Raw genomic sequence first — 14993 nt, 5'->3', positions numbered from 1 at the left:
GTCACCCCTTACCCTCTGTCCTTTGGACAGTTTCTTGTTTGCCTTATATTCTCCTGTTGCTAATCTGCACACAGTCACAATTATACTAAGAGTTATGATATAAAATGTCATTTGGATATATAGCCTAATTATGCTAACTATCAGATCAGTTTATCTTTTTTACTTGCCATCCATATCTACCATTTCTTTTAAGATGATGTTTTTATGTTTAAAACCTTGCAACTAGCTTTTATAAGGCTCTGCCAAATTTTTGAAGATGTGTGTGTGTATTATTGAGATCAATTTTATGTCACAGGATAAGTGCTGGTACAATAATGCATGGATGTGAAAGCTGCAGTGAATACTTGGAGTTCCAGAAAATAATAAAACTGATCAAGGGAAACTACTCCTATTTTGAGTCACAGTAGTAACAGTGATAAAGAGTTGGAGACACTGTCTTTGACAGTTTAGGATAATTTTATACAGATTATAAGAAATATTCTAATTAGGTTAAGCATACAGTCTATCCATCAACATTTCCTTCCTATCTTTCCACATAGATGGGGCTATTTTTTACCCTTAAGTATTTGCAGTATTATTTTACTGCCTCTTTATCTTCTCCACTGGGAATCAGAAATAGTTGTTCTTCAGTGAAGGTGGATGACATGATATTTGAGTTCTATAAACTGCCTTGGGTTCAGTGAATTAAAAATTTATGGAAGTGTCAGGCTCTACTAGACATTTGGTGGCATGAAACTAAAAGTATTTTAATTAGTTTTTGTAGAAGATTGTCCAGTTTCAAGTGTTTTGTTATGATTTTCCATTTTCATCTTGGTTCCTTCTTATAAGTAGTGTTTAATTGTATTTGTCAGGGCTTCTGCTGCCCTTCTTCTCTCCCAAGAACTACTAAAATTACCCATTAGTGAAACAGTACTCTCCTCTGTGATCTACTACATAGTAGCAGAAATGGCCAGCTGTGATTAGAGTAGAAACACTGCATGGAAAAATTGCCATTAAGATGTAAACAGGAAAACTTTTTTAAAAGTCATAATAAGAAAAACTGAAATGAAACATAATAGCAGGTGATTGCTGCAAATATTTTTTTTATAAGAAGTTAGGATATCTGGACAATTATAAAGATAACATTATTGTGGTACAGAACATGTTAATACATATTATATCTCAGAATTCTTTGAAGAGAAGTGTGTATTTTTTTTTGTGCGTGAGACTGGTCTAGACTAGAAAGAGAGGTATTGAAAAGTTGTAAATGTGTTTTAACTGAGAGCTGTTTTAAAACAGTGGGTGATAACCCACTAGTGAAAAACGTTGAAACCTTCAAAAACAAGTTGAGCGTACACGTTTTATAGATGAGGGAGTCCATTCGTCTGCTTACCCACCATTGTACGTGAGGTGAAAATCTAAAAACCCTAGGATTCATGGTTGCTCTTCTCATTTCAAGACAAAATGAGGTTTAGCCACCCAGAAAATTCTGTTTTGCACCAGTCTGGAGGATGAATATGCCTTGGTAACAGTGAAATACAGCTATTGTTTGAGACTATGACTAGGCACAGTTAGGTTGTCTCCAGATAACTTGCCAAGAAAGACTTCGTAAATTAGGTCCTGAAAATGTGAATACTCAACAGGGAGTGAGAGAAGGAAATGAAGCACTAGGGAACACTTGCTTGCTGGGCTGCTTTGCTGAGCAATGCACAGCTATACTCTGCATAATGCATTTTTTAAGCTTGGTATTTTAATATGTTTTGTGCAGAGAATTTCAAGATTTGAACCCGGAATTGACAAATGCATGGATAGCTGTTGTTATTTCCAAACTTTAAAGTCAGTACAGTCTTCTGGCAAAATTTTGATGGGAAAGCTTTTGAATCGTGAAAACTACAAGGATAATCTCAAGTTACTTCTTCTTCTAGTGTTGATGTACGAGGTTCATGTATACACGGGTGCTAAACTTGGTGCTGAAACTGATTCCGATGTCTATATCAACCTCATTGGGACAAGAGGAGATGCTGGCAAAAGGAAGCTCCATAGATCTAAGAACAATAATATAAAATTTCGACATGGACAGGTAAAGAAAAAGCAATGCTACTTCTGATCAATAAGAGTAAATTAAGGCTAGCAAACTGTTTCTTCAACAAGTGTAAATATCTTTTTATTTACTAGTTTTCTTCAAGCAGTTTGTAGTTTTCTCATGTATTTTCTTTATTCAAAATTACGTACAGCATTACATCATAGGAATAATTTTTATCTGCTGGATCAATCATTTACTGAGACCATTGCATTGTAGAATTTGAGTACTCTTGGTTATTTATATTGCACTTACAGATAAAATGATAACAATAACATTTTTGTTCTCCTGAACAGATCACTGTGAATTTTAGAATCATGTTCTAAATCCTTTTTCCCAAGTATGTTTTCCAGTCTCGGTGAGGCAGATAGGGCTAGAAAATGTAGTACAGACATGACCAAACAATTCTTTGCAAATGATCCTTGTGTCATGCCAAAGAAATCAAGTGCTGTCTCTGTGGAGTAATTTTAAAGTATTTATTCACCTTAGAAGCTTTAAAAGATCCTCACTCGTTGGCCAGGACCAATGTAAGAGACCTATATTCATTTCGCAAAAAAACAGAGATGAAATAAACTATTCTATACCGTTGTAATCAAAGCAATAGCTGTGTTCAAGACCTTTATAATTTTTCTTGTATGGTTCCACAGATGGATGTTTTCTGCATAAAGGCTGTCTCACTGGGAGACTTGGAGAAAGTTCTGATTAGCCATGATGGAGCTGGTCCAGGTAGGATTTAACCTAGAGACAAATCTGTTTCCAAGTCCTTTTTAAACACAGTACACTTTATTTATATTGCACACTTCATACAAAATGTGACAGAAGGTCTTGCAGTGATAAAAACTCTTCCCACAGACTGGTCACTGTGAAGGGATGGTGAAAAACAGTGGTAATGGACAGCAAAAAGGACAGGAGTTAATGTCAAATACTGTCATTCCACTCTTCGTTTTCAAGTTTATTTATAAGAAAGCACTAATATTTGCATATAGAAAACTCATGAAAGCATTGGTCGCACAGGTAAAACAATCCTTCGTTAAACAAAGAGTGAAGACTGGCCAGAATAAAATAAAAGATATTCAACACCTGCTTTACTACCAAAAAAATTTTGAGTAGCTATAGCATAGTGTTCTTGCTGCTTTGGGCAGAAGCTTTGCTTATGTATTTAATCTGCGCAAGTCAATGTGGAGCTGCTCCAGTGAGTGACATTGCATTCAGCTTGTAGATTTTTCAAAAAAGAAATAATTTTATGATGCGACAAATTTTTGATGCAGACCCTTAAGGTGTGATGTAATGGTGTAAATGAGGAGAAAGATGGCATTTAGAAGCACTGAAGATGTAAATACTGAAAATATGTTTGCAGAGTAGTAGTTATGAAGAAGCCAAAGGAAGAGAAGGATTTTTAAAACAGTTCAGGGCCCCACTGATGCTAGATGAGAAAAGCACTTTTACCCTACTCTGTTCTGAAATGGCCTCAGGTAACACCCAACTTGCTGACTGTCTGTACTGTCTAAGGCTCTGAGCAGACTTGTGACTATTACAGAAGTAGGCCGATTACTGCAGCCTTGGTATGGGATGTCAACTTGAATCTTGTGTCTTTGTAGTTCTCTAGAGTTTGCTGTCTTCAGCAATATGGATGATTGTATATCTGAGAGTTTCACGTCCTAGTAGGCCAAGGCATAACACAGAAGGCAGTGAGGTGAAGCCAACCTTCACTCTATCCCACATCATACCATGCTCTCTTCCCTCATCTCTCCATTAATAGGCAGCATAGCCATGTCACAGGATCAGCATTAGGAATCTGCAACCAGATTTAGTATCTTAAGCTGTTCTTTGACAATGGAGTTCGAAATCTGCAGTTTTGGAAGGATGTCTGAACAGGACAATGGATTGAATTCTATGTAGAGCAACATTTATGCCTTAGTGATTAAGATGATTGTGTATTGTACTCAGCACAGACCTCTTTTGAACTGTATCCAAAACTAGCCCCAGATAAGCCTGGTCTGAGGTGACCAGGGGGACTGAGAGCTGTAAAAGCATGATGAGTCAGGAGAGAGGCCATCTAGAGAGACCCAATCTTTTCAGGGTTGAGAGGGAGGAAAGAATGTTCCTTTGGCGGTGGGGCTGGCCTTTTTTCTAATCATATAATTTGCCTGAGTGATAGAGCAGAAGGTCTTTAGTCTTGATTTGGAGACGGTGTTAAAAGGATCATGGTACATATGCTTTCTTTGGGGCCTATAGACTGCAGGGCACAGATCTCACAAAGCCACTGTGAATGAGGAAAAAAAGGATTTTTGTGCTAGACAACAGAATTTTGGCATTGATCCGTTGTGAGTCACTAGATGTTGTGTCTTATCTGCTGAAAGAACTTTCTCCTCGATAGAAACCTTCCATACATGCCTGTACATTTACACAAGCATCACCTTTCATCTTTGTTTGGCCTGTTTCAAAGTGACCTGCCTGATTGCTGGTGAGTCTTGGACAGGTTAGTAGGCTCCTCCCAATGGCAGAGCATCTGAGGTGTAGGAGGGTGACAGAAGAAGCTTGCAGAGTGTCCTAGTGTGCCCTGGGCCTGATGAAGAGGAAATGCCATTCTGCTCCATGCACTGCCTGGGCAAGCCCTCTGTGTGGGATAGAGACTGCTGCCTTCTAGAGACGTCCAGACTCCCAAGCAGCCAGGGAGGCAGGCCTGACAATACATAGGACAGTTGTCTGCTTCTGACCAAAACATCCCTCATGCTGTTTTGCTACAATGTGCTGATAAATAATGGTATGAGTCAGGCACAACCACATAAGCAATATGACAAGTTGTGAATGGTGCAGACACAGTGAGAACAGAATATTTGAAAAGGGCTTCACAGGAGAACTGTACCAGTCACTAGGATGGTTATTGGAAGTGATCAGCATGGATGTGGCAGTGCCTACTGCTGTTAGGGAGAGGGAGAATTCAGTAGCCCGACAGAAGTAAGGCTGCACAGCTTTGTGCCTGCGGGTCCCACTAGTAGCAAGGCTGGGTATGTGTTCACAGTAGGCACACACACAAACACATTTATAAAATACATATGTGTATGCATGGCTGGCCACACAGATTGACACAGACAGGAACTCAGCACTCACACAAACACAAACAGTACCAATGGCCTTATCCTGTTACCTTCTCCAGCTGATCAAAATGACAGTCCACCAATGGCAAATATATACATATATATACAGTGCGGATGTATAAGACCTCCAGTAGCAGGCCTTAGACACTCAGCCCCTCCAGTCACTGATCCTGGATCCTTGGATCCTCAGTTTTCTCAGTTACTGGCACCTAGACACACAAAGTCCCTCCAAGGCTGCAGCCCACTCCATTTGCAAATGAAAGCAGTAGTCTTAATGATTTGTTAATTAATACTTTTATATATGCAATAACAGCTTCACTCACAGAGGACTAAAATCTCCAGCTTTCACACAGATCTCGGCTAGCTGCATAAACAGATTTGTCCCAACATCTTGTGCCTGATCACAAGGAATCAAAAGATGTGGGCTGGGATGTGAATAGTGTTGGCAGTTCGGAGATGTATGCATATACTTGTCTCCAAGGAAAAAATCCCCACCCCTCTTGAAATTAAAACAGAGCAAGACAGAGAAGAATTAACATTGTACATCTTGCAAGAGACACAGAATAACAAAGCTTTCATTGTGTTAATATATCTTACCTATTTATCTAAGCTCTGTCTTAATATGACCTGTGGTTCTGTTGGAAAAAAAAAATCTGGGCTTTTTTCTTTAATTTTATCAAAAAAATTCATTATAACTTTTGTCATTTCAACACAGGCAATGGGTGGTTCCTGGATAAGATTGTCATCAAACATAAAGAAGGCCAGGAAGCACAGGAGGTTGTATTTCCTTGTAATAGGTATGCCATTCATGGAGAAAAAGGGTTTGTTACACTGCCAGCAACCTAAGCAAAAAATTGCAGAACAGGCATGTGCACACAGCCTAGGTATATGAGCAATGCCCAAGTTTTTCAATATATAAGGGGTGCAACATTTTGCCATTGAAGACAAAGAGCAAAGTTGCTGTATTGGTATAGGAGGGAGCCATACCCTAATGCCCAAAACCAAATGTTGCATAGGACAAAAGGCGTATTGATCTTTCTTTTATCTATATTATACAGAGACCACATGAAAATAAATAAGCTTTCAGTTCTCAATCTTTTAAAAAGTATTGTGTGTAAAGATCTAGCTGTACTGATTTTGGTCAGTTTCTCTTTCTCAGTCACTTGAAAACCTTATATACATCCTGGAAATCTTTGGAAAGACCTTTAACTTTTCTCATAAAGGAGAGCTACAATATTTCCTTTCATTTAGTAAATGTCTGCTTGTCTGTCTTACTAGGTCTAGAGTTTTGCTGCTATGGGCAAAACTGGAAAATACTCGACTCTCTCAGTTCTAACAATTATTAAACAACCTATTTTTCCAAAATTTTTTATTACCTGAAGCAACTGCAACTTGAATTTTTAGCAGTTGTTGAGTCAAATCATATGGTTATAACAGGAAAAAATAAAACATAAAATAAGCCAGTAGGTGAAAGTAAGGATTTTTGTGTGTTATTTCTATATTAGTATATTTAATAGAATAGAAATAATTTGAAGAATTGTAGTTTAGATCCAGCTAATTGTATTCTCCAGTATGTGGTTTCTGGAATTTATGAGTTTGGATTACATGGCTGAAACAGTTTCCATGTTATTTCAGGAACTGTGCCTTCAAGTCTTGAAAATCTTTAGGGGTTCAGTAGAGACAGCTCTCCTCCTCTAGGAATCCTACCTGTTTGCAAAAAAACAGGGTTTCAGTTGTCAAGATTCCTGGAAATGACTAGCTGAGAATCACTTAATCCTGCCAGAACTATTATTCTGATGATTTTGTTTGTTTGTTTAGTTTTTCTTTTTGGCTATTGAGGTTTTTAATTGGTTTGGTGTGCGCTAATGATAGCTATTGGAAGAGTAGATGAATGAGACAATTGTTTCTTTAATTACAAGGAGATTTTATGAGACTTCTCTAAAGAGAGGGATACTTAATGAAGACACTTGGGCTCTGTATAAAACTGACTTGTCAAAAAAAATTAAGCTCTTAGAAAAACATTAGAGCTGTTATATATAGAGCTAGAAGACTCCTGTCATTGTTCACCTGCAGTGCAAGTGTGCTGCCAATGTGTCAAAGTTTACATTCTATTTTTAGAAATTGCTAGTGATCTGTCGTTTCTTAGGAGGGAATAGGAGATATCTCATGAAAGTTAATCAGGCTATTTTTTGCAACAATAGCTGAAATACAGTGGAGTATACAGAGTTCATGCATATGAAATTTATTTATAGAGTTTAGTTATATAAAAGAAGTGATATCTATTATGGAAGCTTGGGTTTAAACTAATGCAACATCAACATGGAGCCAATACAATAGAAGCTGATAGTGAGGACGTATTTATTTATTTTTAAATAAGTGAGATTGTTAAAGGCTGTAAAATATTATTATATCAGCAAGGGGGATCAACTGAAGGAGTATGGATGTGTGTTTGTAGTGAAAAGATATTTCAGGAAAGATCCTTAAATTCATCAGTATAAAAGAAAAGGAAAGTAAAGAGAGGCTCAGTTCATTGCTGCAAATCTACAGAAGCTTTAGAAACCTCCAGACTTTCAGGGGTTACATATCATTTTAAGTACAATGAAGACAACTAACTACTGCACATTATGTAACTCCCCAAAATGTACAGTTGGGTCTCTCTCTAATGTCTGTAATTAGTAAACACTAATACTTAGTGTTTCATATAATAAACTTCGTATAGTACTGTAGTACTTCACATAGCTACTGTGAAAATGCCTATTTGCCTGGAACAGAGTAAGCCAAATTCTCCTAATATGAATAAGACCAACTATGATGAATGTATAAAAGAAAACTCAGTCTAGGAAGTAGTTTCAAGGCATAATGTGATAAAAAGGTATAAAAAAAAAACGTTGGAGAGAGTAGGTAATTGCCAGATGACTTGTAATATATTGGCAATTGTTGTTAACCTTATTATTTTTGTTTTTGCAATGAAAGATGGTTAGATGAATATCAAGACGATGGCAAAACTGAGAGGGAGCTAACTGTCAATAGTAAGTATTTTGTTAAAGAATATTTGTGTTATGATAATACAGTATATACTTAATGCCTAGATATGACTGAAGAACCCTTCTGAATAAGACCATAACTTAAAAAGAAAAGCTATAATAAAGCTTATTCACTTTTTTTCTCTGTTCATATTTTAGAGGATGGCAATTCAAAGAAGATTTTCCTTAAAGGTAAGAGCTGTTTTCTACACCAATGGTTTTGCTGTTTGAATTTAATCTGCAAATCAGTATTAAGTGACAAATCTGTGAGCAAGTGACCTCATCGTATATGTAAACTATCAACTGTGAGAGAAAACGTGACTGGCAGTGGTCTACAAAAAGGACTAGGCCTTTATAAATAATTGAGAAAAACATGCTGCTCATAAACCATTTCCGAATTTCTTCACATTTCCACTATACTGTCCTGAAATCAGCCAGGAATTCGTCTGAGAACAGATTCAAGTGTTGCTTTGTTTATCCCAATGTCACTGTCATTTAATACACCGGGACAAGTTCCCTAGCACATCATCAAGTTGAAAAATGTGTGGTGAAGTGCCAGTAGAAGCATTTTCAGGTCAAAATCCATCAGGGTATTCCTGAAGTAGCCAGAAATAATGCAGGCTTAAACTCCAAATCCCTTAGTGAAGCTATACGTAGTGTATGCATTCAGTTGACTAAATCTGCTTGAATCAGTAAAAATATTTTAATAAAGAACTACCCACCAGCTGTCTCTTTTCATACCAACAAATACAGCCCCATCACTGTAATATACACTATTATTATAGTACCTACCAGTGTATAAAATTCGAGATACCATCTCTGTGTTTCTCCCTAACCAGAAAAGAGAAACAGACTGACACAAGTATCTTTAAGAGCATTTAACTGTAAATGCATATTCTGTATAACGGTGTCTGGGAACTGTACGGGAGAAACTAAGGTAAAAAAAGTGATGTTTACATTTGGCTCTGGAAACAGTGACTTGCCTCCTGTAGGATGAGTCCTGATCTCTCAATCTAATTCCAGTTTCAGTGAAAATTAAATCATTTGCATTCAATCAAACAGTTTAGCCAATAGTTTTATTGTTCCATGGCAACATAACTTTGACAAGAGGAGATTGATTAACTCGGGTAAGTAAAGGCTTTCCCACAGAGAAATTTGATTTTCACAAGAGTGACTTGGAATTGGATTCTGCATTTTGCTAAGTTCACAGTTCAGAGGTGCAGCAATAATATCTATTTCACCTTATGTTCAGAAAATAGACTATATTTTACTGCTAATCTAAGTTTTCTTCCAGTGCCACTTCATTCTTTATTGTCCTATAATAAGCAGGCACAGATGCGCAGACTGCCAAGAGCCTGTGCATGTCAAAAGCAGTTAGACACCATATATTCATCATGAGGAGAAAGAAGTGGCTTATTCTTAATCAGTTAGTGAAACGTCACACAGTCAAGATGTCCAGGACAACACAAAGAGTGTGTGCTGATTTTTCAGGTTGAGATCAGATGTTCTGAATAATGGAGATGTAAAGGAGAAGAACATTTTTAGGAACTATTCTGCCAGTTAGCGATGCATCAGCTTAGCTTGAATTACTCTTTAGCTATCTTTTCTTTACCCAGGGGTTCACACCAGTGAGGAACTGAGATGGGTGAGATATCATGTGATTACGCCTTCTGTAAAAAATATGATGAGCAGGACTGATCTCAGGATTGTTCACAGTTTAATTTGTGCTGTTGTACTGGTCATCTCATAGACCTTGCACGTGAAAAGACTGAGCTTTATAGGAGGGTAGCAATCACAAGAGGTTTGGAAAAGTGTCTTGTACTCAGTTCTGTGTCACTCCACTATGGCACAGTACCAGGGATAGAGCTGATAAGAGAAAATTCCAGAGATGCAGAGTCTTGGAGGAAAATGTAATTGTCTTAAATTCTCTCAGCAGCTGTAGCAGTGCAGATTTCACACGGTAGAGCAGATAGTAGCAATAAGCAGTCCTATTCACTGTGGAAGCGAAAACTTTCCATATAATGTACTTGACTGAATAAGAGGCAAGCAGCAGTTCTGATGTTGGGAAGCCAATGCATCCATGTGGTCATACTCTATATGAACTGCGCTCTGCAAGTAAGCTTCAGGGAAAGTCATAAAAAGTTGATCAGCATAATTCAGTGGTATCTGGTGATTTTCAGAATAAGATCAATGTGCTCAGGCAACGTCTATAACAAAGGTTACAAAACAAAACAGTAAGTCACTCCAAAGGGCAGAAATCTCAGTCTCTTTGAATAAAGCTAGTAAGAAGTTCAACCACCTAGCCAAAGAAGAGAGTTTGAAAGTCACCATTGCTAAGTAGGTTACTTGGCAGTTCTCAGTCCTTCTTCAGCCAGTCTGGCATGATGCCAGCTGTAATGAAACGTAAATCCCAGATCCCTGTGAACATTGCTGCTGGCTATGAATTTTGCCAGAATGCAATATTCCCATATCAAGTTTTCCCAGCAACCTTTGTACATCTGTAGATTACAGAGAGGCTCTGACAAATCAAGCACAGGAACAGATTTATTTGTATTCTCTTGATTCCAGCTTGTGTGTTTGTTGCAAGAGAAAAAGACAAAAGGGATTGCCTTAGAAGGGAAGCTGGATAGCTGCTCTCAGCTATCAAATTATGAAGTTGTTGTGAGGGAGAATGGGACTTTACATTGCTCGCCAAATGTTTCCTACACTGTGGGGAAATTTTACTGCTTCCACCTTCCATTTTCTTTTCCTTTTCTGCCTCAAAATAAGTGGAGTATCATAATAGCACATAGTCAAAGATTTTCTCTCCAAGCAAGGGGACAAGACATAGTAAATGCCAGTGCTGCCCACACTGCAGACAGTTACAAGGAGCCAGGTTCCTGTAATGTGGTTCCTGCGGGGTGCTCTGTGGTATTGTGGGCTTTTGTGGGTGGTGCATAAAATACTGTTCAACACTAATGGACACAATTCAGTTAATAGATGTTTCCAGGTTGTCTCTTTTGTTTTGCAAGGTTGTTGGTATTAAGGCATATAGAAAAGAGAAAATTCTCCCATGACTTTCTTTGTTTTTAAATTATTCTTTACCCTGCTGGTATTTGCTAATGGGGTAAGAATAACCACAAAAATCCCAAATTGTAAATGGATTGGTCCTGCTTTTAAAAAGCAATAACACTATATATTGCCAGGTGGAGGCTGAATTTCCTAAGAAAATAGAATAAATAGACTGACCACTCTGCCTCGAGGCAACACAAATTTCTACAGTTTCTGAGAAGTAAGCAACCTACTCCTACATCTAGTAAAGTGTGAATGCCATTCTAGGTCTTAGGACCAAAAACCACCAGAGTAAAAAACCGAGAATAATATATTTTAAAAACAATGGTGGCAATCCTCTAAAAATAGATAAATTGTTCATATTTTAAAAACAGAAAAATAATCCTTCCTCTTTCAATTTTCTGAATTGTATCACAAAATATTCACTTGATGTTTTACTTTGCCCAGTTTGCTATGTACAGAAGTCATTGCAATTTTGATTTTGACGGTTTTGCTGCAAGCACCTTTCAGGTTCCAAACTAGCAGCTAAAAGACTTTCTGGAAGGAAAAGGGCCCCTGCTTCTAACGTACCTCTGGATACATCTCTGTAATGTGAAATCAATCCTTGGATATATTATTTTAGAAAAGAAAGATTTCTGAGATTTTTTTCACAGAAGTCTGTTTTTCCCCCACCACTCATTTTAGCAGTCATCATGCTGATCTCAAAGAAAATGGCTGCAGCTTTACACATAAGTTAAAGTACAATAATTAACACATTAGTTATTCTGAAAGGAAGCTAATGCAGTTCAGTAGTATCAGGAGAAAGGTCTTTTTTAATGTGGCTGTGAGTATGACAGACAGAACATGACCTGCTCAAGCCCAGGTATCTGATTTTCAGAACTTACTGAGGCCTTCATAATATCTTGAAAAGAGATACAGAAATCACTGAGCATAATAGGTCTTCGGCATCAGTCTCCTGTCTGATGTGGCCATTCTTACCAAGTAGCTGTGTAAGTGCATACAATTTTAGACAAAATATTTTGATCTTATTCTGGCATAAGCAGGTTAAATGAGTTTTTGGAACTGACAGAAAACGCAGTCAGTTTGGTTTAGCTCAGTTACCAAATTGTAGAAGTGTACAAAGTAAATGTAGGAGAATGAACAGCCACAGATGCTAGGAGGCCTTAAATCTGTTAACCACTGATTTATTTCCTGGAAAACTCCCAACCAGTGTCTTAACCTTTCTTCTGAAATAATAATTAAAAACACAATCAAGGATATTAATTAAAATAAATCACCTTGCCTAAAATTTGTTCTCTAGACATGCTGCCTCTTTGAGCAAGGAACAGGCAGTTAAGTACCCATGCTTTCTCTTAGTTTGGGGCTTGCTCTCTCCTGAAGCAGAGGGAAAAAAGCTCACCTGGGAAACACAGTACAGCAAAATTGCCTTAATTTCCCCTCAGCTGTGTTAGTGGGACAGCCTTCAAAATGTGGCAGGGTTAGAGAGGATAAGAGGCTCAGGGCTATGTTGGGAGTCTTTGTAAAAATTTGAATCTGCTCATAAGCCCTTGGAGTGGTCAGGAACAGCAGAAGCTCAACGATGCTTGACTTCACCAAGTGTGACGCCCTGAAGGGTGCCACATGCCAATCTGGCACAAGGAGATAAAATTCAAGCTGGCACATATATCAAACAACAAAAGTTCCTCATTAGGCAAAGCGTGGATCTTCCACAAACTACATCTGACTCATTGCTGGAGATGACCTCAAAAAAGAGTTCAGATGGAAGGATCCTTTCAGCTAGTGTGTTACTCAGTAGATTGATTGTGAGATGCATATTTTCCTGCTGTTTTGTAGCTGAGCCCAGAAGAGTCAGGGAACAGTCATATGTAATGCAGAAAAAGCTTCTATAATAAGTGGGGAACCAGAATTAGCTAAAGAAAACAATGAGAAAAATGAGGGAAAAAATCATAAATCAAGAAAACCAGAACAGGTTTTCACCCAATCTCCATTTCCAAGCAGGTGGAGGAAAATAAAAGGTACCAAAAAAGTACATAGTACTATAAGAAAAAGAATCACATCCTATTTATTTCTCAATTAAACTATTCTAAAATTTATTTTGTCAGCACATTGCATTGTAGGCGTACACAGAATCAGGAGATAGTTCTCCTTTATATTAATCCCATTAGCAAATTATCGTATTATCACAATACTGGTCACGGTCTTAACCTAGGATTTTGATTTCCTTCCACTGTTAAATTCCCTTTGCCATGCAGGATCAAGTGTCTTTTCTACAAATAATACGTTTAAATTCAGGGGAAGATTCACATTCAAGCAGTTAAGTAACTTTCTAATTTATACTATCCATCTAAGACACAGTAATTTTTCCACACCTGGAATGGTTTTCTGTAGCTTCTTGGTTGTGTTCTGGACTTCAAACGTTGTTATGAGTACAGGTCCCCTACCAAAAAGAGTCTTGGAAAGGCCCAAACCATGAGCTGAGGTCAGTGCAAACCCTTCTTTGGAATTCCCTGTATTTTTCATCCAACCCTAATGAATGATCTGATTTGACAAAGGAGCAGACTGAACATGACAAATTTGTTTAGAAAAATCTGAGAAAACAGATTTAAGTTTCGTTGTTTAACTTCTTGTATATTAGGCAACAGTTCTTAAAAATGGATCACATACAAGTCTTTCAAAATATTAATTTTCTGTTTCTTGTTACACACGAACACTTTAAGACTGGAAATTTAAGAAATTAATTACTGCAATTAAAGCAACTATTTTCTTATAAAGAATGCAAAAACCTAGCCAAATATTCCTTTTCCTGTTTCCTTGGTGTTAATTTCTGCTTGCTTGCCCACTTCACCAGTTGTCTTATGTTTATCAAGTCTTATTTACGTAATAATTATCTTCAAGAGAAGGAATACCTATTTGTCTATTTTTATAACATGTGATGTAAGTTCATAGTAATTTTTAAATTCTTTGTTGTAATTATAACAGAAACATCCATTACTCTCTGCCGTTGATTGTAAAAATGTGACTTTTTGTTTCGTTTAGCACAGCAGTGGAGACTGCAGGTTAAAACAGATGGAGATTCCCCAGAGCCACAGGAGTGTAAAAGGACCCTTGTGATTTATGGCTCAAAAGGCAAGAGTGATGAGCTTCTGCTTTCTCCACAAACCCCAGGATATGTGTGCTTTCTACCCAGAGCAACAGATGAATTCATTGTAAGTCATATATATACAGTACTACACAGAGCTTATCACGACATTCCTCTCTAGCCAAAAGATATATATATATATGGAATGTTAGTTTGACTGGTACAAATGACATGTTTATTTACAAAGAAGGAATCATACAACTTTCGATCTAGGGTCATCTTCTGCTGGTAGTGCTGCTTTACTACAGCCAGCTGCAGTGTTCTCTTTGAATTTTCAGTGTATTCAAGTGTATGTGTCATGGAGAAAAATGATCCCTTTTGTGTAATTTCTTGCATTCATAAGCTCATCTTGCATTTTTTCTAATTCTCTAGAGATTCCTAACTTGCAGTTTATACAAAAGGCAATAGAGAATTATTTGAGAATGCCAAAGATGAAGGACTGGACAGAGGACATAAGTGGGCTTTTCTTTCCTTTATTTCAGTTTCTGTAAAGCAGTCTCCACTCTCCCCCAAAATAGTTCTGTCTCTCAGACCAGCAGGCAGAGGATTTTTTTGGAGAATCATAAATCACGGGAGAATGCATTCACACATGTGAAAGTGTGATGAACCCTGAAGCAATAGCA

At 37.5% G+C, this 14993-nt stretch overlaps 1 protein-coding gene across 1 annotated transcript in view; it reads left to right on the top strand.

Moving 5' to 3' along the window:
- Positions 1 to 14993, top strand: part of RP1 (RP1 axonemal microtubule associated) — a 196656-nt gene that overhangs the window by 89482 nt on the left and 92181 nt on the right. Inside the window, exons 25-30 of the mRNA XM_075415269.1 lie at positions 1905 to 2059; positions 2707 to 2785; positions 5873 to 5954; positions 8131 to 8186; positions 8340 to 8372; positions 14268 to 14437. Coding sequence (XP_075271384.1) covers positions 1905 to 2059; positions 2707 to 2785; positions 5873 to 5954; positions 8131 to 8186; positions 8340 to 8372; positions 14268 to 14437 — 575 coding nt within the window. The remainder of the gene's footprint in view (positions 1 to 1904; positions 2060 to 2706; positions 2786 to 5872; positions 5955 to 8130; positions 8187 to 8339; positions 8373 to 14267; positions 14438 to 14993) is intronic.

Source organism: Opisthocomus hoazin, chromosome 3, assembly GCF_030867145.1.
Source record: "Opisthocomus hoazin isolate bOpiHoa1 chromosome 3, bOpiHoa1.hap1, whole genome shotgun sequence".
Lineage (NCBI taxonomy): Eukaryota > Metazoa > Chordata > Aves > Opisthocomiformes > Opisthocomidae > Opisthocomus > Opisthocomus hoazin.
Note: the sequence above shows the minus strand (reverse complement) of the source record. Positions and strands in the feature narration are given on the sequence as shown.